At 34.6% G+C, this 23,867-nt stretch overlaps 4 protein-coding genes across 12 annotated transcripts; 2 read left to right on the top strand and 2 right to left on the bottom strand.

Moving 5' to 3' along the window:
- Positions 1 to 5,664: 5,664 nt before the first annotated feature.
- LOC140179045 (uncharacterized) lies at positions 5,665 to 6,535 on the bottom strand. The gene is made up of 3 exons (XM_072217376.1): positions 6,297 to 6,535; positions 5,933 to 6,184; positions 5,665 to 5,872 (listed from the first exon to the last, which is right to left on the bottom strand). Exons 1-3 carry the CDS (start codon positions 6,533 to 6,535, stop codon positions 5,665 to 5,667), a joined length of 699 nt encoding a protein of 232 aa, XP_072073477.1.
- A 1,522-nt stretch (positions 6,536 to 8,057) lies between these two features.
- On the top strand, positions 8,058 to 12,903 carry LOC112747636 (glutamate receptor 3.6-like). 5 transcript variants are annotated; one of them, XM_025795769.3, is made up of 7 exons: positions 8,058 to 8,639; positions 9,092 to 9,374; positions 9,480 to 10,834; positions 10,920 to 11,197; positions 11,301 to 11,332; positions 11,430 to 11,836; positions 11,935 to 12,903. In XM_025795769.3, exons 2-7 carry the CDS (start codon positions 9,107 to 9,109, stop codon positions 12,451 to 12,453), a joined length of 2,859 nt encoding a protein of 952 aa, XP_025651554.1. In that variant the 5' UTR covers positions 8,058 to 8,639; positions 9,092 to 9,106; the 3' UTR covers positions 12,454 to 12,903. The 5 variants fall into 5 exon arrangements, with proteins under 5 accessions (XP_025651554.1, XP_025651553.1, XP_025651555.1 ...); XM_025795768.3 differs by having other exon boundaries at positions 8,086 to 8,230; XM_025795770.3 differs by having other exon boundaries at positions 8,176 to 8,539.
- A 582-nt stretch (positions 12,904 to 13,485) lies between these two features.
- On the top strand, positions 13,486 to 18,600 carry LOC112747635 (glutamate receptor 3.6-like). 3 transcript variants are annotated; one of them, XM_025795764.3, is made up of 7 exons: positions 13,486 to 14,212; positions 14,650 to 14,932; positions 15,049 to 16,400; positions 16,486 to 16,763; positions 16,913 to 16,944; positions 17,050 to 17,456; positions 17,805 to 18,600. In XM_025795764.3, exons 2-7 carry the CDS (start codon positions 14,665 to 14,667, stop codon positions 18,294 to 18,296), a joined length of 2,829 nt encoding a protein of 942 aa, XP_025651549.1. In that variant the 5' UTR covers positions 13,486 to 14,212; positions 14,650 to 14,664; the 3' UTR covers positions 18,297 to 18,600. The 3 variants fall into 3 exon arrangements, with proteins under 3 accessions (XP_025651549.1, XP_025651551.1, XP_025651550.1); XM_025795766.3 differs by having other exon boundaries at positions 13,532 to 14,212; positions 17,050 to 17,404; XM_025795765.3 differs by having other exon boundaries at positions 13,532 to 14,212; positions 17,050 to 17,460.
- An 880-nt stretch (positions 18,601 to 19,480) lies between these two features.
- On the bottom strand, positions 19,481 to 23,780 carry LOC112747634 (serine/threonine-protein kinase/endoribonuclease IRE1a-like). Of its 3 annotated transcripts, none has more exons than XM_025795762.3 (7): positions 23,349 to 23,780; positions 21,772 to 23,225; positions 20,923 to 21,095; positions 20,387 to 20,633; positions 19,899 to 20,202; positions 19,681 to 19,802; positions 19,481 to 19,609 (listed from the first exon to the last, which is right to left on the bottom strand). In XM_025795762.3, the coding sequence occupies exons 1-7, from the start codon at positions 23,670 to 23,672 to the stop codon at positions 19,570 to 19,572; spliced, it is 2,664 nt and encodes an 887-aa protein (XP_025651547.1). In that variant the 5' UTR covers positions 23,673 to 23,780; the 3' UTR covers positions 19,481 to 19,569. The 3 variants fall into 3 exon arrangements, with proteins under 3 accessions (XP_025651547.1, XP_025651548.1, XP_029148658.1); XM_025795763.2 differs by having other exon boundaries at positions 21,772 to 23,251; positions 23,349 to 23,744; XM_029292825.2 differs by having other exon boundaries at positions 19,481 to 19,802.
- Positions 23,781 to 23,867: the final 87 nt, after the last annotated feature.

The raw sequence follows: 23,867 nt of genomic DNA, 5'->3' as shown, positions 1-23,867 counted from the left end.
AAAGTGCACTTGTAATGACAAATAATAATAATAATAATAATAATAATAATAATAATAATAATAATAAAAAATTAAACAATGTATTGATTATAGATTAAACAGGAATTACAATAAATAAAATTTAGTAATAAACAGGTAACCGAACTAGTTAACTGTGACGAAAATGGATGCAGAAATTTGAAAAGTAAATAATTGCGGTTGGTGTGTGGGTCACTCAGCATCCGGTGCCCCATTACCTCCATTAAGGTGGTATCTGAGTCTAAATTCGTTTGCACTTTCAAAAAGATAAAATGCACTTTGGGATTGATGAATTAATTACTCATTCACTACTACTAATCAATGAGATTAATGCGTTGACAAACACAAAAGCCTGGGGTTAGGGGTTGGGAGTTAGGACTCATGAAATGCCCAAATACAGTACTTATGTGCATAAAGAGCTGTGATATTATTGGCAACTGTTTATTTACTTTTCCTTTTTTTGAATTATAAACTTAACCTAACATATGTTTTTAAGATCATACGATAAAATTATTAATAGTAGAATATTTTAATTTTTTAATAATTATAAATAAATATATTAAAATTTTTAATTTTTATTTTTAATAAAAAAAATTTAATTTATAATTTTAACATGTGTCTTTAAAATATAAAATAACAAATTTTTTATTTATTGAATTTTATTAATAATTATTTTTATAAAAAATAGTAACTGAAAATCATTAAATCATTGATATAAAATTATTTGATTAAATTTTGTAATACAATATATTACATCTTAATTATTATCTTTACATAAATATATATTATATTTATGTGAGTAATCATCTACTAATAAATATATTAAAATTTGAAAGTTCAGATAAAAAATGTAAATCAAATTTATATTTTTTAATTTTATGCATTAGATATATTAAAAAAATTAATTTCTTTTGATTTTATCCCCTTAACCATTGTTTTTACTTTTTAGGACTCTTTTAGCTAAATTCTTTATTTATTATTGTAATAGTTTTATATCATGAATTTATTAAATTTAAAAATTAAATAACGACGGACCTTGCTAACAAATTTCATAAGGATGTTACTTAATTTTTTAATATTTTATGCGTTGCAAAAACCAAAATTCTTTTCTTTTACTTTTTTTTAACTAATTTATTTAGAATGCTGTTAAGCCAAAATCTTCAAATAATAAAGATTATGAATTAGAATATACTTGTTTTGAGACACCAGAAGTGATCTAAATTTAATCTAAGTATTATCATATACACTAAAAAGAATAGTTTTTTTATTTTTCATTATTTAAAATATTTTATGTTCAAGTTCTCTAATAATTATATACAAAGTTTAAATTACGAAAATAATTATTTTCCTATAATGAGACAAATGCGCTTTGATGTTGATTGTTGAACCCTGAAATAGTTTGGTAAAATAAGCTCAACATAAATCAAAACAAATTAATTGTACAATCTCAAAATCTATTTGTTAATTGTTTTTTTTTCTCATAATCCATTTTGAATTTTTTATGGTATTTACAAACTCATTAAGTCAAAAATTAATTTTTTGTGACTCAAAATTTCATTTATTAATTTAGTGCTAACTAATAAATTATTATATATACCAGATAAAATTAATATCCTCCAATATTTACCAAAATAAAGAAATGAGCTAATCCAATCAATTAATCCAAATTGGTCATTTATTTAGGAACCTTGACAGTTGACAATGAATAGAGAGAGCCAAATACACACTACACTACAAAATTTTTCAAACACGTTTATTTATTCATTCATTGAAATTATCCATTTCTTCCTTCCATGCCGTTTTCTCTCTTACCATTGATTTACCAACCTTCCATTCATAGAATATTAAAAGAAAATAAAGCTTTTATATATAAAATTTTTTAGGGTAGTGCTAGGGAGTCAATAGCCTAAGTGTATAATGGGCTAAACCTTTGGTTCATGAATAAAATGAACATCACTCACACTATCCAGAATAACCATCAGAATATCAGGGATAATAAACATCTCATGTCTTAAGTTAATTTTGGAGTTCACCAAGTTTCGGATCTAGAACTCTAATACCATGTCATGAACCCACTCATTCCAAAAGCGTAACCTGACAGGACAATGTAACACTAATGGTCATATCTCTAATACTTTCTAAACCTCTATTGTACACATTGTACGCTTAGACCATTGGCTCCCTATACTTTTCCAATTTTTTATTTTGTATTCAAAACAAAGATTTCTAAAGTAAAGTACCTATAAGCAAAATTTTCATCTATTGAGTTTTGCTAATAAGACAATATAAAATTTCAATCTTTTCTCAATAAATATATTATTAGAAAATACTGAAATTTTTTAAATTTTTAATAAAAAATTATAAAAAAATGCCTTAAAACCACTTATTAACTATTAAAAAAATGAAGTGATACATGAATTTGTATCATATCACAAGATATATTATGGCTTTTTTTACTGAAATGCGCATGGAAAATTCTTTAATTCCCAATATACACACAATTCGATCTTCCTTCTCAAATACACACGGTCATTTTGCTTGAGTCAGCCACGAAATGGTTCTAGACAGCAAATCAAGAATGATGAACACGAAATGGTGCATTGGGTTTGACACGGGCCACATCTTCTGCAGCAGACACGAAATGGGAGACCTCGCTTGTGACACACACGAAATGGACAAAACAGTGGAATAATACTTTACTGTAATCATGTTTTCAATTTTTATGTATTATTCAAGGACTTTTTACAATGCAAATTGTAATCATGTTTTACATTGCCAACAGTTTAACATAGATTCCATTTTTTCTCAGAATTTAAAAGTATCATTCTTTTGATTTTGATCAACATTTATTTTTTATTAGCTTACATGTTTTTCTTCTCATGATGCACTAGTTGATATTCTACTCTAAAACATGTTTAACTGGCTGCAGGAGCAACTTTGTGAAAAGGAACGTACAATTCATGAATTGAAAAGGAAAAAGGAAGAGAAGGAAAGAGAACTGTACACCATTAAAATATTTTTGCATAAGGGAGCGTGATCATTCAAAAGTTGAAAGAGTTCAGCATATGAAACAAATACATGATCTTTAAGAATATATTCAAGAAAAAGACAGGCAACTTATTGAGTTGCAGGAACAGGTAGACTGCTTACATTGTGTGCTTTGTTTCTATGATAAAAGTTTATTAGAAAAGCTGTTGCTTTATATTTCTCTATGATTTACAGCACAGAGTAGCTCAAGAGAACCTAATGTATAAAGATGAACAATTGAGCCCAAGCTTGGATAAACCGTATTCGTGAGATGGATGTTTTCTAATCAACAACAGCAGGCTGGATTGCGGCAACGTACAGAGCAGTATAAACAGCTTTGGATGGGTTTCAGAGACAGGTTTATCAGCAATCCCGTCTTTGCTTAAAATATTTTTGTTTTTGTGATCCTTACTTCTTATTTTTACCGACAAAATGTATTATTTTTTATTTTTGTTTATTCAGATTGACATTGATGAGATGCATTATCACTGTCGTGCTTTCAATTCGTGTCTGCTATCCCTAATTTGGTTTGTCTATTTCGCTTCTGTCACGTTTAAAATGGATTTCCTCTTTCGTGTCTGCACTAAGTGAAATGGTCCTTCCATTTCATGGCCACCGTGCCAGGAATGGTATGGAAATCATTTCGTGCCTGTCATCCTAAAAATAGCCCTGCGCATTTTGAAAAATATTTTCACATGTGCACATTCTAAGAATTAAAGAATTTTCATGCGCATTTCAGTAAAAAAACCCATATATTATATACTATGTTAAAATAACATACATATCATGCAATAATGCTGCCAGCAGTTAGGTTAGGTGAATGCAGCCAAATTTTATTGCTTTTACCTAACCATGAATAATTCCACGCAAATTCCACCGCATTATTAATGCATTTTATTATTGAAACTTTTTTAGCTAATTTATATTTTTATTAAAATTTTTAGTTATAATATTCTAAATGAATATTCTTAATACACGTATTCACGAAATTTTAATAAGTGTATTAAAATTTGCGTTAAAATGATAAAAAAAGATTTATTATTTTAAAAAAAATTTATCTCCAATATAAAAGTCAAACTCTAACCTATCCTTTCATGATGCATGATAAATACCTCATGAGTGTTACTTTATAAAAATATTTTTGCTTAAATATGATAAAAAAAAATTTAATATAGAAAAATTATGGATGCATACACCAATAGAGGATTTTTTTTAATATAAAATAAAAAAATTCATTAATTTCCAAAAGAAGATATTTAAACTTTATTTTTGAAAATACGATCTTTTTGCATTAAAGGCAAGTTCGTCACACCCCTGACAAATTCTATGTTGAGTTCGGCAAACTATAAAAACTAATGGAATTATTTTCATTTGTCCTTTTCTGTCCTTTCTCTACTCAAAATTTACTTTATTCATTCTTTCTTTCTTTCGACGTTTGTGGAGTTCGTTATCCACGATATTCTCAATTTTAGGTTAGTAAATAATATACTAGTTAGAGTTACTGTTTACATATTAGTTAAAGTTATTAGTTAGAGGTTGCATGTTATTTAGAGTTACAAATTTATTATTTACATGTTAGTTAGAATTACCGTTTACTGTTAACTGTTTACATGTTAGTTAGATTTTTTATGTTATTGTTGAGTTGTTGTTTATTGTTTATAATAGGTTAATTAGTATAAGTTGTTTGTCAATTCTTAAGTAGTTTAAGTTGTGAGTTACAAGATAATTAATTGCATAATTAATTAAGTTAAGTTAGAAGAAAAAGAAACATGATTAGTGAAATTTAGGATTCAGTTAGTTATTAATTAGGGGTTGTTTAGAGTGTTAGTTGACGACATCATATAATTGGGTTAAATTTAAATTAGTAAATTTATAAACTGAAGAACTAAGGCAGACAATTATAGATTTAAATATAATTTTTAAGAATTTAGTTGATGTAAAAGGAACTGAGTTCAGTATATGTGATTTTATTTTACTAGAGTATGGTTAGATGGAGCAGCAGTTATTGAGTTACGAGGAGACGATGTACAAATTGGATCAGACTGAGTACATTGTTGGCAGGCTTGATCGAGTGGTACAATTTTTTCACTGTTGCTCATTGTATTGTAATTAATAAACATTGAACTTGTTATTTTATGTGTTCACTGCCCCTTTTTTTATTTTTTTATCTCCGTTTGGTAGGCGTCTCAGATTTTGAGTACCAGGCAAAATTTGATGACATATTCGCCGGAGCAGATTAGGCCATATCTCAGAAGAGTCGGGTTTGAGTATGTGGCCTATATGGTTGAGTTTGAGTACGACTAGCCACTTGCATTGGCGTTGATAGAGAGGTGGAGGCCTGAGTTCTACACATTTCATCTATCATGCAGGGAGATGACTATCACCCTGCAGGATGTGGCCTATTAGCTGGGACTCAGGATCGACGGTAATCCTGTCAGTGGATGCATTGGTGGTTGGGAGCAGCACCATCAGGGACAGACCATTGATGAGTTATGTTAGCAGCTTCTAGGTGCTGTTCATGACAGCGTTAATACACTCGGAGATATTCGTCGTCATGTGGCCAAATTGACGACCCTTATCTACATACTGCGCCCATTGTGACCGAGGCATTTCTTCAAGCTAGTTCGTTATTGCTATATTTTCGTCCCTCAGACGGCCAAAATAATGAGTGAACTCACGCTGTGACTTCGAATACGCTGCGTTTATCAGAATCTTCTTCAAGTCCTTGTTCTTGAAGCGAGTCATGAAGTTGGCGGCAATGTGTCTTGTACAAAATGCCTGGAAGGCGTGTGGTGATTTCCACAAACTTTCCTCATCGTTCAACGCACTATCAATTGATTTATATCTATTTGAAATCACTAAGACACCGGGTTATGGTGTCACATACTGCCGCAGATACGAAAGAAAGAACGACCAAACCTCCTTCGTCTCACCCTTAACAACGACAAATGCAATAGGCAAAATGTTTGTATTGCCATTTTGAGCAATGGCCATCAGCAACGTCCCATTGTATTTTCCATATAAATCGGTACCATCGATGGAAATAAGTGGCTTACAATGCTTAAAAGTCTCAACACACGGTGAAAACGTCCAAAAAAACTCGATGAAACATGACTGTGTCGGCTGAACCAGGTCAAGGCTGTGTCACAAGTTGCACCCAAGTACCTAAAGACCTATCATTGGGTACATATACATAGTGTCTTTCTTAATAGCAAATAACCACATTAAAATAAATTTTACCAGGCAAGTACATCTGCATAGCGAATAACCAATGAGAAAACTCGCTGTATGACTCCTCCCAATTGCCATATATTCTAGCAATGACTCTTTGTTTTGCAAGCCAAATCTTTCTGTAGGACGCCTTGTAATTGAAGTGATTCTCCACACCTCCTTGCAGCACCCTGATGCTGATTGTTATATCTGCTTTTACCATTGTGAAAATGTATTGAGCAATCACCTTCGAATCCAACCTACGATGGTCTTGACCCATTGATGTTTGCATACAAGTATGAGGATCAGTGTATCTCATAACCAACTACTTTTCTTGCTTTCAGCGATAAGATATGAGTATGCTCCAAGAACAACCGGGTCCAAACTAGATACACTGTGCATTATATATCAAATGGTCACTCTCTACTATTTTATACTCCGCAGCCCTCTTGATGCTGTATATTTTAACTACCAACATGACTTCTTCCTTATTCTGAAATTGATGTCCAGCCTCGAACTCATTGCTTTGATCCTCTTCGGGGCCTCCTTGGGTAAATGACCAATCCGAAGTCATTGTATCGAGATTCAACTGGGAGAAGTGGTCCGGCCGGTTATACGGTCGAGAAATCGTAGGTTGTGTCAGAACGATTTGTGTCTCACCATAGTAGTTCATCTCTTCTTCCTCGTCGCCATCATCAGGAATTTCGGGTGGTTCGTCATCAGCATCGTCTCCGTCATCGGGGTTAACTTCATACTGATCCATCATCGGATCCCTGATAGCAGAACCTTCATGACTTTCAACATCGTCACCCATCATGTCAGCATTCCGAACTTCAACATTAGACCCCTCTTGACTACCTTCAGGTGGCATATTCAGATCGACCATCGTCTTTCGAATATTCCGTCTAACAGCTAAAAACTCAACGGACTATCATCGACAGTATCTACAGATGATCCTCGACCACCCAACTCAACCAAGAACACGAATAATTCAAACAAATGAACATTTGTCCATCTGTTGTGCCACGACCTTATAAGACGTACGTCCTAGTCGTCACGTAAACGATACCTAATTCAAAAAAATATAAATATTTCTCACAACCGTGATCTAATAAATATACTATCAACAGAGCCAAGACAACTGTGATATACCTTTTATATAACAAGCTGTCATCTACTTGTGTCGGATATCTGTAGTAAATTTTTCACCATCTTTGTATCTTGTTGCCCGATAGAATGCAATATCAGATTCTTCAACGCCGTTAGACTGTTGATTTCGGGTGTCATATAAGTAATTATCGGTTGCCCAGATTTAAAAACGATAGAACCCTCTTGATCGTATACTATTTCACTATTATAATGAATTGATAACAATGAATTCCTTGATATTTTTGAGAAAAAATGTAACTACTAGAAAAAAGGTGGAGAAGGAACTTGTGGTATTCAGTTCCGTTATCCAACAGCCTCACATTTATTTTTGAGATCCAACATAGAGTTTGTTGGAGTGCGACGAATTTGCCCTTAATACAAAAAAAAATTGTATTTTTGAAAATAAATTTCAAATCTCTTCTTCTCGGAATTAATTAATTTTTTTATTTTATATTAAAAAAAATCCTACCAATAGACATTTATTTAAAAAATAAATTTTGCTTAATATACCAATATAACATCTATTTATTCAATATACCAATACAGCATCTATTTAAAAAATAAATTTTGCTTAATAGACATCAAAGTGAAATTCTAACGTATCTTATCTTGATATCAACATTTTATTTTAATTTATCACTTAAATATTTAACATGACGTTTTAAACATTTATCATAAACAAAACTTTGCTTCCAAGTTCCTTGGTTCTCAAATTCCAACAGTCACAGTCACACCCACTTCACTACACAGCTAAGCTACCTTGATCTGAATGAAGACAATCATCTCAATTCACAATGTGATCTATTCATGCTGCTTGCTAAATAGGGTGGGGTCCCTCTTCCTCACATCAAACCAAAAAGACAACAATATACCATGTTATTACTACTATTTTCTTGGCCATGATTCAATTTCATGAATACTATTCCCTACACCACCAACATCACTACCATAATCTCACTCAAATTTTTATTTTTTATCTTTTCTAAGCTTTATACTTGTTTCAGAATATTCTCTACTTTTTTTTTTCTATTCTTTCTTCCCCCCATAGTGCCCAGGTTCTCCAAAGTCCTTGTGGTCTTCCCCTGCTTCTTTTCTGGGTTCCATATTCCTCTGCAATTCATGGCCACTGTTTAAAGTTTGTTTTTTTATGCCTTTAGTTGCCCCTAACCTCACGTTTTCTGCACCATATTTTTACCTATATATCCATGTCACTTCATTTCTACTGAATCTACAAGGCATGTGCTTCTTTAATTTTCCCAGTTGTAGTAGTTACAATTCTGACCTTTTTTCAATAAAGTTATCTTCTTCACATGTTCTATAAGCTGTTGCTATCTTGCACTTTTTTTGCTTTATTAACAATCACTTTAGGTGTATATTTTCTTTATCTATCTTGCTCCTTTTGTTGTTGTTGATTTGATTATTGTTTTTTGGGGATATGTTGTTTACTGTTTTCTCTTTGGTCTTTTATTTCCCCCTAGAAATTTGTATGAAATTTTCAGATTTCAAAGTTCATGATTTCTATATTATAATCTTTTTTTTTTTTTTATTTGTACAAATGTCACCTGTTATCTGGATATTAGTGTATGATGGCACTTTGACTTCATATTTTACATTAAAAAATGGTTGGGGTTTTGTTTATTCACTTGTTTGTTGACAAGGGTGATAATTGGTGGCTATGGCTTTTCAGGCAACTGGTCTAAACATGGTTAAAGTTTGGTTCTTGGTGTTGATTATTCTCTCCAATGGATTCTATTCAAATGGGGCAGACATGCAAAATTTCACAGTACCTGAGGTTGTAAATATTGGGGCTCTCTTCTCTTTCAATGGCTCTTTTGGTAGAAGTGTAAAATTTGCTATAAAGGCTGCAGTTGATGATGTAAATTCTGATCCATCAATTCTTGGTAAAACAAAGCTGAATCTCATACTGCAAGAGGACACAAAATACAGAGGTTTTCTTAGCATTTCTGAGGGTATGCCTTTCATGGATATCATCATATCACCCTTTTCTTTTGTGTTCATGGCTTATAGATGATGTTGCTTTAACTTTGTTAGATCACAATTCTATGCCATTACAGTTTTGCAGGTTGCAACGAGACATACTGTGGCTATAATTGGTCCCCAGTCATCTGTTACAGCTCATGTCATAGCTCATATTGCAAATGAGCTCCAAGTTCCTCTGCTATCGTTTTCGGCTTTAGACCCTACCCTTCATTCACTTCAGTTTCCATTCTTTATTAGAACAGGTCATAGTGATCTTTATGTGATGACTGCAATAGCAGACTTTGTTGATCACTTTGGGTGGAAAGATGTTATTGCTTTCTATGTGGATGATGATAATGGGAGGAATGGAATCGGAGCTCTAGGCGACAAGCTCGCCGATAGGCGTTGCAGGATCTCGTTTAAGGCAGCTGTGAGTCCTGATGCAACTGATGAGGAGATTACTGATGTGCTTGTTCAGGTGGCTTTGGCAGAGTCAAGAGTTATAGTTCTTCACCTCAACACTGTTTGGAAACTCAAGGTTTTCAATCTTGCAAAGAATCTTGGGATGATGGAAACTGGTTATGTCTGGATAGGTACTACTTTTCTTTCTGCTGTGCTTGATATGGAAAGTCCCTTGTCTTCAGATAAAATGGATGATATTCAAGGAGTTATTACATTTCGTGTTTACACACCGGATTCTGAACTCAAAAGAAGGTTTGTTTCTAAGTGGAAGAATTTGACTCAAGCTGATAGTGCTAATGGAGGCCCTCTTGGTTTTACTCCTTTAATTCTATATGCTTATGATACTGTTTATGCTCTTGCACATGCACTTGATTCGTTTTTCAAACAAGGGAACAGAATCACTTTCTCAAATGATTCAAAGTTATCAGTGTTACAAGGTGACAACTTGCATCTTGATGCCTTGAACATCTTCAATGAAGGACCTTCCTTGCGGCGAAGCATTTATGGGGTTAACATGACCGGTGTGACAGGTCCATTCAGCTATACATCTGATGAAAATCTTGCCAATCCTGCATTTGAGATCATCAATGTAATTGGAACAGGCTCTAGGAAGATTGGTTATTGGTCTAACTACTCTGGATTATCAGTTCTTCCTCCAGATACTCTTTATTCCAAGCCTGTTAATAATTCCAGGGAAAGTAAAACTTTACTTCCAGTGATTTGGCCTGGAGACACTGATCAAAAGCCCCGTGGTTGGGTTTTTCCCAACAGTGGAAGGCTACTAAAGATTGGAGTACCAAGAAGGGTTAATTACCATGAATTTGTGTCACCGGTAAAAGGCACTGATATGTTTCAGGGATTCTGCATTGATGTGTTTCTTGCTGCAGTGGATTTGTTGCCTTATGCTGTTCCCTATAAGTTTGTCCCCTTTGGCGACGGTCGCATCAATCCTAGCGCCACAGACCTTGTCCGTCGGATCACAACCGGTGTGAGTATCATTCCAGTAGTTTCTTTATGCAATTGGGATATATTATGACAATGTTCTGAGATTAACTTGTTTGTTTCAAAACTAGGAATTTGATGGTGCTGTTGGTGACATTGCCATTACTACAGAAAGAACAAGGATGGTGGATTTTACACAGCCTTATATTGAGTCTGGTCTAGTTGTAGTTGCACCAGTTAGGAAGGCAGAATCCAATGCTTGGGCGTTTTTGTCGCCGTTTACGCCCATGATGTGGGCTGTCACAGCTATGTTTTTCTTGTTTGTGGGAGCTGTTGTTTGGATATTGGAGCATAGAGTTAATGATGACTTTAGGGGACCTCCCAAGAAACAAGTAGTTACTATCTTATGGTAAGAACATAGCAAAGTTTATATTGAAGTTGCAAAATTCCACACTATCTTCACTTATTTAGATATGGATATGTTGTAATCCTTACCTGTTGTTGTTTTGCAGGTTCAGTTTTTCAACTATGTTCTACTCACACAGTTAGTACTATTTCTTCTCTCTAATGAAATTTATGCCTAAATGGTAGCTTGAATAGCTTCCCTTTCTAATCAAGTTGCTTTTTTGTATGATTTGTAGGGGAAAATACAGTTAGCACTCTCGGTCGCTTAGTGCTGATTATATGGTTATTTGTAGTTCTTATAGTTAACTCGAGTTACACAGCGAGTCTAACCTCAATCCTCACAGTGCAACAACTTTATTCACCCATCAAAGGCATTGAAAGTTTGGTAAATAGCAAGGATCCTATTGGTTACACTCAAGGTTCTTTCGCGAAAAATTATTTGATTCAGGAAATTGGCATTGCTGAATCGAGGCTGGTTCCTTTGAACACACCGGAGGAAGCTGCTAATGCTCTTAAAAAGGGTCCCCATGGTGGTGGTGTCTCTGCATACATTGATGAACGTTCCTACATAGAGCTCTTCCTTTCAAGCCGGTGTGATTTCACTGTTATTGGTCAAGAGTTCACTAGAGATGGTTGGGGATTTGTAAGTATAGTCCTACTTTGATCTTAAAAGATTGAAAGCAGCTTAAGAATCTTGTACTAAGTACTAACTAATACTCTTGTCCCATCAATTTTCTTCAGGCCTTTCCGCGAGACTCGCCTTTAGCAGTAGACCTGTCAACAGCAATTCTGGAAATGGCAGAGAATGGAGACCTACAAAGGATCCATGACAAGTGGCTTCTGCGCAGCGCCTGCTTGTCGCAGGGGACGAAACTGGAAGTGGAAAGACTAAACCTTCAAAGCTTCTGGGGCCTCTATCTGCTATGTGGCTTTGCCTGCTTCATTGCTCTCTTGATATATCTCATACAAGTGACTAGGCAGTACTTCAAGCATGGCTCTGATGAACTTGACCCTTCAGAGCAGGGCTCATCTTCAGGATCTGCGCGCCTTCGGAGCTTCCTTTCATTTGTGGATGAAAAGGAGGAGACAGTTAAGAGCCGCTCCAAGAGAAGGCAAATGGAGAAGATCTCATACAGAAGCAGCATTGGATCATCTATGAGCTCAAACAAAGACTATGCTCAATCTTCTCCATACAAAAATTTTTGTGCTAATGATGCTCAATCTTCTCCACACACAACTGATTGTGCTAATGAAGCATGATCCAACCACATGATTTTATAGCCTCTGATCTCAACTTCCTCTGCACCACCACCATCATTATCACTTTTGCTTTGAAATAGTGGTATATATTTTCTCTTATTCATTACACATGATATCAAAGTTGAGAAAACCAAACCGGATATTGAACCAATGAACCGGTTAAATTGATGGTGAAAACTCATGTGTAGTCGACTTCACGTGAAGTTGATAACTGAGAGCCGTTAGATGAAAATTTAGTCAAATAATTCAAATCATTTAACAATTTTCAATTATCAACTTTACGTGAAATCGACTGCACTGAGTTTCCACCTAAATTGATAGGAAATATGTATATGTAGCTTAAGTACAATACATAGGTTTATGTATAATGTATCTTCTTTGAAAATTGATTGTAATATGTAAGTATTATTTTATGATGATTATATATGCTTAAAGGTAATTATTATGGTATCTTTTGAAAGTTAGAAGATAAATTATGTACTTTTATGATATATTTTTGTATAATAAATTTAATTATATACGTAATAAATTTCTCTGTATATTTCATTTGAATATGGAGTATTATATTTGAATCAAATTCTAGATAATTAATTAATTTATTGCATCATTTTCATCTTCATGAGATTATAAAATTTGAAAAATAATTGAGTAATTTTAAAATATATTTAATGTGTGTTTCAAAAATTTATTTTTATCACAACTTTAACAATATATTGAATTGATTAAATATATGATTATGTCTATAGTTTTTAAAGAGTACTATAACAATTGCCATAATTAATATGCTTTTAGCTTTTATATAGACATTTTTTTAAATACAAATAAGTTTTTGGTTTTATTGTTTAAAACTAAGCATGATACTTGGCTCTTTAAAATAAGTTTTTGGTTTTATTTAGTTAGAAATCAACAAAGCATGATAATTGGCTCTTGAAAAGTGTTTTTTTTAGGTTATAAAATTTTGAAGGGAAAATAAAAAAGAAAAAACTTGAAGAGTCAAATAAAGTAAAATAAATTCTACAACTTTACCACTTCACAAGCACAATGGTATATAAGGGTTTTCAATTTCTGGTGTTGTGAATGGGAAAGGAATTATTGGGAAGAGTAAAAAATGTCAATTTATGTGTTTACAATGATTCCTGAACCATCAGTTTCCAAATTCCAAACGAAACTTGCAAGAACAACATCAGTCACATTTTTCACACCACAGATCAAAACAAAAAAGCCTAGAATGGTGGATGACGTTTCTGTTCCACACTTTTCATTACACATTTTGGAATCACAATAATGCTGATGGAATCAATTGAATGCACCCATTGCTTTCACCTTCTTATTGAGCTCATTCTTCTCAATTCTTCTTCATTTCAAAGCACTAAAATTGTGATTTTTGAGTGCTAAAAGGGTCCCCTTTTTTTATGACATTTAATAATCATAGGACAAGTGGGAAAAGCATATGTTCCATTATTAGATTTAGGAACATTATTTTCAGCACCAGTAACAGTAACATCAACCATCGCCATCATCTTCAATATTCTCCACTTTGTGTTCCTTTTCCCACAGTGCTTTTAGGTTCTTCAAAATGCTTATGGTCTTGCCCTACTGCTTCTGCTTTTGCTGCCATATTCCTGTGCAATTCATTGCCCACTGGTTAAAGTTTGTATTTTTGTTCTTCAATTGACCCAAGCTTCACTCTTTTCTGCACCATTTTGTGGACAATATATCCATTATCACTTTCTTGTCTGCTGAATCTACCAAGTACAAGGTATGTCGTTTAAATTTCTAGTAAAGTTATGTTCTTGACATGACGCTATTTTCTGTTGCTATCTCACACTTTTTGGTTTTTTCTTTTGCTTTATTAGCACTTTAGGGCTATATTCTTTTTCCTTCTTGGTTATGTTTTTGTTATTTATTTCCTCTCCGAATATTATTTTCCCTGGAAATTGATAATGACACATTCAATTGGCTGAAGACTGGGGAGAAAGAGGAATATCAAGTTTCCTAGGTTTGATCTTAATAACAAAGTCCGTAATTGGGAGTTGCATGTTATGTTTAATAATATTCTAAGTTACAAACGTCACATGTTTATTTAGTGTTTGACTAAATAATTTTTATGAATTTTTTAAGTATAAGGTTGTGGGGTTTGTCACTCCACATGTTTATTGAGAAGGCTAAGAATTAGTAGTGCCTGCTGTTCTCCAGGAAGCTTCTTCAAACATGCTTAAAGTTTGGTTCTTGGTGTTCATTGTTCTCTCCAATGGGTTCTCATCAACTGGGCAAGACATGCACAATTCCACAGTACCTGATGTTGTAAATATTGGGGCTCTCTTCAATTACAATACCACTTTTGGTAGAACTGTAAAAATTGCGATAAGAGCAGCACTCGAAGAACTGAATGCTAATCCATCTATTCTTGGTAAAACACACTTGAATGTCATACTACAAGAAGATTCTAAATACAGAGGTTTTCTGAGCATTTCTGAGGGTACGCCTTTCATGAATATCACCCTTTTTGTTGTGCTTAAAGCTTAAAATAGTCTTCTTTTAGGTATTGATGAAATTGCTTTTACTTGGTTATGTAACAATTTTATGTCATTACAGTTTTGCAGGTTGCAACAAAGCATACTGTGGCAATAATTGGTCCCCAGTCTGCTGTAACAGCTCATGTCATATCTCATATTGCTAATGAGCTCCAAGTTCCGCTGCTATCATTTTCGGCTTTAGATCCCACCCTTTCTTCACTTCAGTTCCCATTCTTTATTAGAACTAGTCATAGTGACCTTTATGTGATGACTGCAATAGCAGACTTTGTTGACTACTATGGGTGGAAAGACGTTATTGCTTTCTACGTCGATGATGATAGTGGGAGGAATGGTATTGAAGCTTTAGGTGATAAGCTTGCGGAGAAACGTTGCAGGATCTCATATAAGGCACCTATGAGCCCTGAACCGACCGATGAAGAAATTACAAACGTGCTTGTTCAGGTGGCTTTGGCAGAATCACGGGTTATAGTTGTTCACGTCAACATTTTCTTGGGCCGCAAGGTTTTCGATATTGCAAAGAGTCTTGGGATGATGGGAAGTGGGTATGTCTGGCTAGCCACTACTTTCCTTTCTGGTATACTTGAAATGAATACTCCCTTCCCTGCAGGATTTACAAATAATATTCAAGGTGTTATTACATTTCGTGTATATACACCAGATTCTGAACTCAAAAGAAGGTTTGCTTCTAAATGGAAAAATTTGACTCAAGGGGAGACTGCTAATGACCCCCTTGGATTAAGTGCTTTAGGTCTCTATGCATATGATACTGTTCATGCACTTGCTCATGCACTAGATGCATTTTTCAAACAAGGGAACCGAATTACTTTCTCAAAGGATCCAAAATTATCATTACTTCATGGAGACAACTTGGGTCTTGATACATTGAACATCTTCAATGAAGGAAATCTTTTGCGCAGAAGCATATATGAAGTTAACATGACCGGTGTGACTGGTACATTCAGGTATACATCTGACAGAGACCTTGTAAATCCTTCATATGAAATCATGAATGTGGTTGGAACAGGGTTTAGGAGTATTGGTTATTGGTCCAATTACTCTGGATTATCAGTTGATCCTCCAGAAGCTCTTTCTTCCAAACCAGCCAATAATTCCAGGGCTGGTAAAATGTTACGTCCGGTGATTTGGCCTGGAGATACTACCAAAAAACCTCGTGGTTGGGTTTTTCCAAACAATGGAAGGTTATTGAAAATTGGAGTTCCAAAAAGCATTAGTTACCATGAATTTGTCTCACAAGTACCAGGCACCGATACATTTGAGGGATTCTGCATTGAGGTATTTCTTGCTGCAGTGAATTTGTTACCTTATGCTGTCCCCTATAAATTTATCCCGTTTGGCGATGACCACAGCAATCCTAGCGCCACTGAACTTGTTCGTCTAATCACAACGGGTGTGAGTATCATGCAAATAATTTTTTTGCACAATTGAGATATTTTATGTCAATATTTCTGATACCATTGTTCTTCTTTCCAAACAGGAATTTGATGGTGCTGTTGGTGATATTACAATTACCACAGAAAGAACAAAGATGGTGGATTTTACACAACCTTATATTGAGTCTGGTCTAGTGGTGGTAGCACCAGTTAAGAAGACAGATTCGAATGCCTGGGCATTTTTGGCCCCATTTACGCCAATGATGTGGGCAGTCACAGCTATCTTTTTTCTATTTGTGGGAGCTGTTGTTTGGATATTGGAGCATAGAGTGAATGATGATTTTAGGGGCCCTCCCAAGCAACAAATAGTAACTACTTTATGGTAAGGCCACGGTTCACCATCTTTTGCCTTTTGAGAACACAACCTATGCTAATGTTGCATGCAGTAATTATACTGATGCAAAAATCAGTCTCTGCTTACTTATACTTAGATCTTAATGTGTTGTTATTTTCATTTGTTGTTTCTGGCAGGTTTAGTTTTTCAACCATGTTCTTTTCACAAAGTAAGTGCTCTTTCTACTTCTTTGTCTTTTAACATCTCTTGCTTAGTCAAGCTATTTTTATTTATTTATTTAACCTTTTTTTGTTGATAATTTTATGCTTTGTAGAGGAAAATACAGTGAGCACGCTTGGTCGCTTTGTGCTGATTATATGGCTATTTGTAGTTCTTATAGTTAACTCGAGTTACACAGCAAGTCTGACCTCAATTCTCACTGTGCAACAACTTTCTTCACCAATCAAAGGAATTGAAAGTTTAGTGAATGGAAAGGATCCTATTGGCTACACACAAGGTTCTTTTGCAAAAAATTATTTAATTGAGGAAATTGGCATTAACGAATCCAGGCTTGTTGCTCTGAACACACCGGAGGAAGCTGCGAATGCACTAAAAAAGGGTCCCCATGATGGGGGTATCTGTGCATATATTGATGAGCGTGCCTATATGGAGCTCTTCCTTTCAACCCGGTGCGATTTCACTGTTATAGGTCAAGAGTTCACCAGAGATGGTTGGGGATTTGTCAGTATTATACTGAACCTAGTTTTCTTTCTTTTTACTTGAACTTTGCAATTTACTTGAACATTGCATAGGCATGAATTTCTATCAACAACCCTTAATTAAAGAATAGAGAGGTTTAAGAATATGAGAAATGATAGTTAAAGAGGTTCACCCCTTTATGGAGTAGTATTGATCTTTCTGTTGCTTTCATATCATTCCTAGATTTTAACCTTTCTGAATTCTTGAATTATTCCTGGACTGCATGATCATAATGTTTTATTACCAGCCATTCAGAATCTAGTTTAAGATTAGTTCACCTTGCTAAATTCTTGGTTGCTTTATTTCAACTTTTCTTGTTCCCTCAATCAGGCCTTTCCACGAGACTCTCCGTTAGCAATAGACCTGTCAACAGCAATTCTTGAAATGGCAGAGAGTGGAGACCTACAAAGGATCCACGACAAATGGCTTCTGCGCAGCGCTTGCTTATCACAAGGCACAAAGCTCGAAGTGGAAAGACTAAACCTTAAAAGCTTCTGGGGCCTCTATCTGATCTGCGGCTTTGCCTGCTTCCTTGCTCTCTTCATATATCTCATACAGATAGTTAGGCAGTACATCAAGCACTCCTCAGAGGAAGTTCACCCTGCTGATCAGAGCACGTCGTCATCAGGGTCCTCGCGCCTTCGAAGTTTCCTTTCATTTGTAGACGAAAAGGAAGAGAAGGTTAAGCACCGTTCCAAGAGAAGGCAAACAGAGATGACCTCATGCCGAAGCAGCATAGTTGGATCATCCATTAGCTTTAGCTCCAACAAAGACTACGCTCATTCATCTCCACACAAAAGTGATGGTGGTGGTGAAGCATAAGCCAACTTTTGTCTATTGTCTATACATGATTTTGTGGCCTCTCTTGCCAGCTGCAAAAGCACCAACAGCACTCCTTGTATCTTTTGGAACCATTATTATGTTGTTAGAACTTAGGATATAGTTTTGGTTAATCATCACAATTTCACTTATATAGATAGCTCTAGGAAACATCTAAAACAAGTTGACCTTTCAATTTAAGTGCAATACTTAGGTTATAATCTATCTATCTATCTATCTGTGAAAGGATTGATTGTAATTTGTAATTATTATATAGTTATATTAACAAAAAGTTTCAATAGTAGAAGATATGATTTATATAGCAGAAGTATTTTGGGTATATCATGGTAAAACTAAGAAGACGATATCTCTCAACAGTAAGGTTTAATAATTGGACTTGCTTAGCATGTTTGATAACATAATCACTAATAGTATAAGGTTAAATAGAATAACCTTTTTTTAAAAAAAATTATATTGTAGTGCTTGATGAAGTTTCGCATAAAATATTAAATTTTATATTATATAATATTATCTTTATTTACTTATACTTTTAAATGAATAAGCACTAAATAAAAATAATAGTAAAATAAGAAATTTGTTAATTATTTAAATAAAATTTTAAAATATATTATTATTAAAAAATTTATTGAATTTTAATTGATAGTAAATTTTATTACTTTTAGTCATTTATTATATCATTAATTAGCTTTTTTTTCGTTATTAACAATAAAATTTGATCTCAAGACATCACACATTTTTTAAATTATTAAAACATTTTCTTTGATATATTTATTACTTTACTAATAATTTTTTTATAAAATTCAATTTATTACTTTATTTTCTTTGTTATTTATTTAAGATGCTACATAACTTTAATTAATGTGTATAAGTATGTCTGTATGTGAGGTTTGAACATGGAGGGTTGGTTTGGTCTTTGGTGTGTATGGCATGAGAAGATGGTGGAGAAATATTAGAGGATTTGATTGAAAATTAAGAATAAATTGTCCAAATAAATTTTATATTTAAATATTAGAGGATCTATTATTGAAGATTTAAAGAGAGCCTATTTATATTACAAAAATTGTCCATTTAACTTATTTTTTGTCGAAATAAAACAACAGAAAAATTCAGACTGTCAAAGGGTCATAGTGTCGTCTAAAACCTAAGATCATAGATTATACATTATATACACTAAATCATAACTTTCCTGTATTACTAATTGGCGAATACATACATCGTATTACAGTAATATATTACACTGTTAGACTAGTGCTAGTTAACCATGTCGATGTGATTGTTCCATGGCCTCTCTCAACCTGTTCATTCACTTTGTATATAATTTATGGTCATTAAAACAAAACTAAAGCACTAATTGTCTCTAAAATACCTTTGAAAACATTGATCTTCCTTGCAATATTCGTATATAACTCTGTATACTTCAATCAAGAGCCTTGGGAACCGACTTGCAAAATAGTCATTGAATCCTTCTGGAACAGATCCTACAAGTTCCTGCTCAGCCAAAATGGTAGAAAATAAGACTCATCCTCAAATCTTTTTTTTTTTTTTTAAAAAAACTAAGTAAAAAGTTCTAGTTCAAGACAAAACCTGAATTTCTTGAGGTAATTCTCTATAATGATTTAGCTTGTTTCTCATGACCCTTAATAAGTCTCGAACACTGTCATATTTATATCTTCTGTAACGACCAATATTAGTAATGAAAGCCGGTTCCATCTTTTCGTCCCATTTTGCACCTAAAGCCATTGGTGCAATGCTTTCTAATGTCCTAAGAAGATCAGAATCAGTCTCTCTGTCCTCAAGTTCCACCCTATCACTGGCGTCTCGAAGAAATGAAAGTCTCATCTCAGAACTCCAGAAAAGAGGATGGTGCAACACTTCAATTGCCTTTGGCCTGTTAATAAATGAAATCAACTTTAGTGGAGTTGTAAATTCATCAAAGCAGGATAATTTTTAAATAAAATTGACTCTTGAAAAATATACATGGTTTTGAAATAGATAACACATTTAATCTACATAATGTACTTTAATATAGGTATTCATGCTCTTTAAATAACAATGAATGGGTAACAATATACCTTAAATTCGGATCAGGGTTTAATAAACGAGAGATAAGGTCCTCTGCCTCTGGAATGGACTCTATTAAAAAGAGATCCTTTCGATTTTTTAGAATATTAACATCGCGCTCAAGGCGCTCTCCAAATGGATGTCTTCCCCCAGTCATACAGAAAAATAGGACACATCCCAAACTAAACAAATCTAAAGCTCGTGATTGGCGTCCTTGAACAAGCTGCTCTGGTGCCTGCCACCCTGAACTCCCACATCCTACAATATGCCATTACACTATTAAACTAAATGCAGGTTTCAGATTAACTTACTTTGTTTCAGAAAGGTTAATTATTAAAAAACAGAAAACTTTTGGTATAAAAGCTTTTCTTGTAGAACTAAGCAAAACCAAAACAAGAAAAATAAGAGAAAAATTCCAACTACCATGATTTATCAATCACCAAACTGATATAGGATAGATTCATCTAATGCTAGAAACCACTGACAATTTACATAATCAATGCTTAGAAGCAGAAATAAAATCTTGTAAGAGATCCAGTGTGCTGACCAGTAACACTATGACCCAACGTAGACATATCTTCAAGAAGGCGTTTGCTAATTCCCATATCAGAAAGCTTTGCACATAGTGATCTTTCTTTGGTTATCAAAACATTTTGGGGTTTCAAATCCCGGTGTATTATTCCTAGTTCATGCAAATGAGCAAGCCCAGAAATTACATCCCTGTGTTGCAATAAAAAAGTGAACTTGTAGATGTAATTAGAACAGAGGAAAAAAAAAAAAGCCACCCACATGTGCAGGCACACAAAACCGCATAACAGATGGGTGCAAAATAAAAACTTGAGATTAACATCCATATTTGAACTGTGACTATCAAAATGTAAACAAATCAAGTCTTTTGTGTGCATTCTTAGTGGTTTAGGTTTAGTAGTCTTTTTCTTGCTTTATTATGCCATGCTTGTATTCTTTCCATCCTCTTTAAGATTCAAACTTTCCTCCAAATTATTCTAGTCAATTTTGTCATCATCTCTTTATGAAAACCCTACCTTAGACTGGCATCCACATTCATGACCATCTCTTTTGATTGAGGCAACACTCTTCGACACAACATTAATTGGATAAATTTTCTTATCCTTAAAACTTAAATACCCCATAAAACCTTGCTTCTTCAGGCGTTAGTGATTAATATCAGAAATTGTTGTACTAGTTTTTATTGATAAGCAATTCAACAACCCATGCACGAGACATGTTGCTTGTTTCAAAAAATGGCTCAGGTATTATATCTAGTCCAATAACTTTCCTCATTATTTCTGATGCTTTGGCAGAGAAAGAGTTGTTACAACTCTTATCACATTTGTCACATCTATGCATTTTGCATCAAATAAGTTGTTTTACTAACCTCATTAGTTTAAGTAATAGCGATGATGGATGGCCACTTGCTTTCCAAAGATATTGCACGTCATCCTTCCCTGTCTCCACCTGAGCCTTTATAACAATCTTAGAACCTTGATCCTTGCTATGCACTGGGTTTTCTGATATATCAGAGTAATTTTGAATCAAATCATCCAAGTTGCATATACAACGCTCCAAAGCAAGATAAACAAAATCATTATCATATTCGACCCCATACCATCGAACAATGTTTGGATGGCAATCAGATGCAATAAGGTTTTGGATTTCTTTGCTGGCTACATCATGATGAGCTTGAACAAGACGTTTGACAGCAACTTCCCGACCTTCATATATCCCCTCCAGAACAATGGTACCATTGCTACCCTTAGCAATTTCTTTGTTTAGTACAATTAGTTTACCAATCTTCCGTCCATCAACATTATTTGTCAGTATATCCTCCTCAGCTGGCAATGAATTCCTATCCTGTTTGTCAACAACGATGGCATTCCTTCCAGACTTACGTGCTCTCTTTTTCTTAGAAGAAGGACTTTTTAAAATTGCCTCAATGTTTTGGTCCTTCTGCACTCTCTTTTTCTTAAGGCAGAAGCAAAAGATCAAAATGCAGAGGATAAATCCTATAAACAATATAAGAGCTGATGTTGTTGACCATTCAATCCCCTTGCTCACATGAATTTTACCAGGTCCAGCCATATCCATAGGAAACCGGTGGAGCATTACTGCATGATCATTGTTATCATAGTTGATTTTTGGTGGCAAAGCAGGCAAATGATTTAGCACGGCCCCAGGAAGCATCATTTTACTATTAGGACCATGGGGAACCCTATTTTTGTTAGGTTGCAATGGAAGCATCAGTTCTGAAGAAGGGGTTGGGAGCATATCAAACTCTTGATAACCCTCGGATAATCTTTCAGAGTTGCCATGTTCTAGCAGAAAATTCTTCCTTTGGCGATAGACATCTTTTAGTTTTCTGTCATGACATGCATACGGCATAGCAAAACGTAAGCCACTGTCGAAAGCATATTGACCTCCTGCCTCGAATGACACCCGGTCAGAAGGATACTCATCATGTTGGCAATGTAATACAGCCTTAAATTCAGCTACTTTCATGGTCCACAAAACCATTCCAGATCCAGGACCAACAGATTGCAAAAGATAATCAGTCCTAAATATCTTGAGTAAAAACTCCGGCGGATTAAGCTGTGCAGGATCAGCAAGCTCACTACTGCTTGTACCAATGTCAGTAGCCACATTCTTCCTGTCATCACTCCAGCCGGCGGCGGACGAATCATCAAAGGCTGCAGTGGTATAACTTCTTACAAGCCTTCCGGTTTTAGCATCAACTTCAAAGACAGTTGTTCTTTTGGATCCAAGAACAACTGCCCCATCTTCTGACATAACAGGCGTATCCGCAACATAATCAGCAATAGATTCCGAGAGCCTCTGCAGGCACAAGAAAGCAACAGGGACTGTCACAAGAAACAGTTTCAACACAGAAATAGCATTCATTACGAAACTTTGAACCCTAACAAGGATTAAATTGATGCGATAGGGTTAAAAAGATACCGTTTTACCAAAGTGGTTGTGATGAAGGATGAGTTCCCAATCATCACCGCATTCGATGAGTCCAGATTCATTGGCGGAATTGAGAGGTGCCAGGTAGGAATGGTAGATGGGGGAACCGGTGGAGAATGACCAAATTACCCTGCCGGAATCAGTGTCGAGCAGATAGAGAGTGCCATCTAGGGCTGCAATGAGGCCCGTAGCAGGTTGACGGTTGGTATGGTGGTGGAGAAGAGAGAGGTCAGAGGCGTGTGAATCTGAGAAGGATATTTGAGCTGCGAGAATCGACAACACGAAGAAATGGAAGATGAAGAGACAAATTTTCATGTGTGCGTGGCGCAACAACCGGGAATCAAGCACGGAGATCCAAGCTGTTCAGATTTCTGAGCTTTTCTGTTTACCAAATGCTCTTCACAGTATTGTTTAATATTATTCACTTCTTTTACTATTTTAATTTTTTTAATTTAAATTTATGAGTCCTACTAAGACCTAATAGAGTATTTGTACAATGTATATAATGGG

This window comes from Arachis hypogaea, chromosome 15 (genome assembly GCF_003086295.3).
Source record: "Arachis hypogaea cultivar Tifrunner chromosome 15, arahy.Tifrunner.gnm2.J5K5, whole genome shotgun sequence".
Lineage (NCBI taxonomy): Eukaryota > Viridiplantae > Streptophyta > Magnoliopsida > Fabales > Fabaceae > Arachis > Arachis hypogaea.
This window is presented reverse-complemented; position numbering and strand designations above follow the sequence as displayed.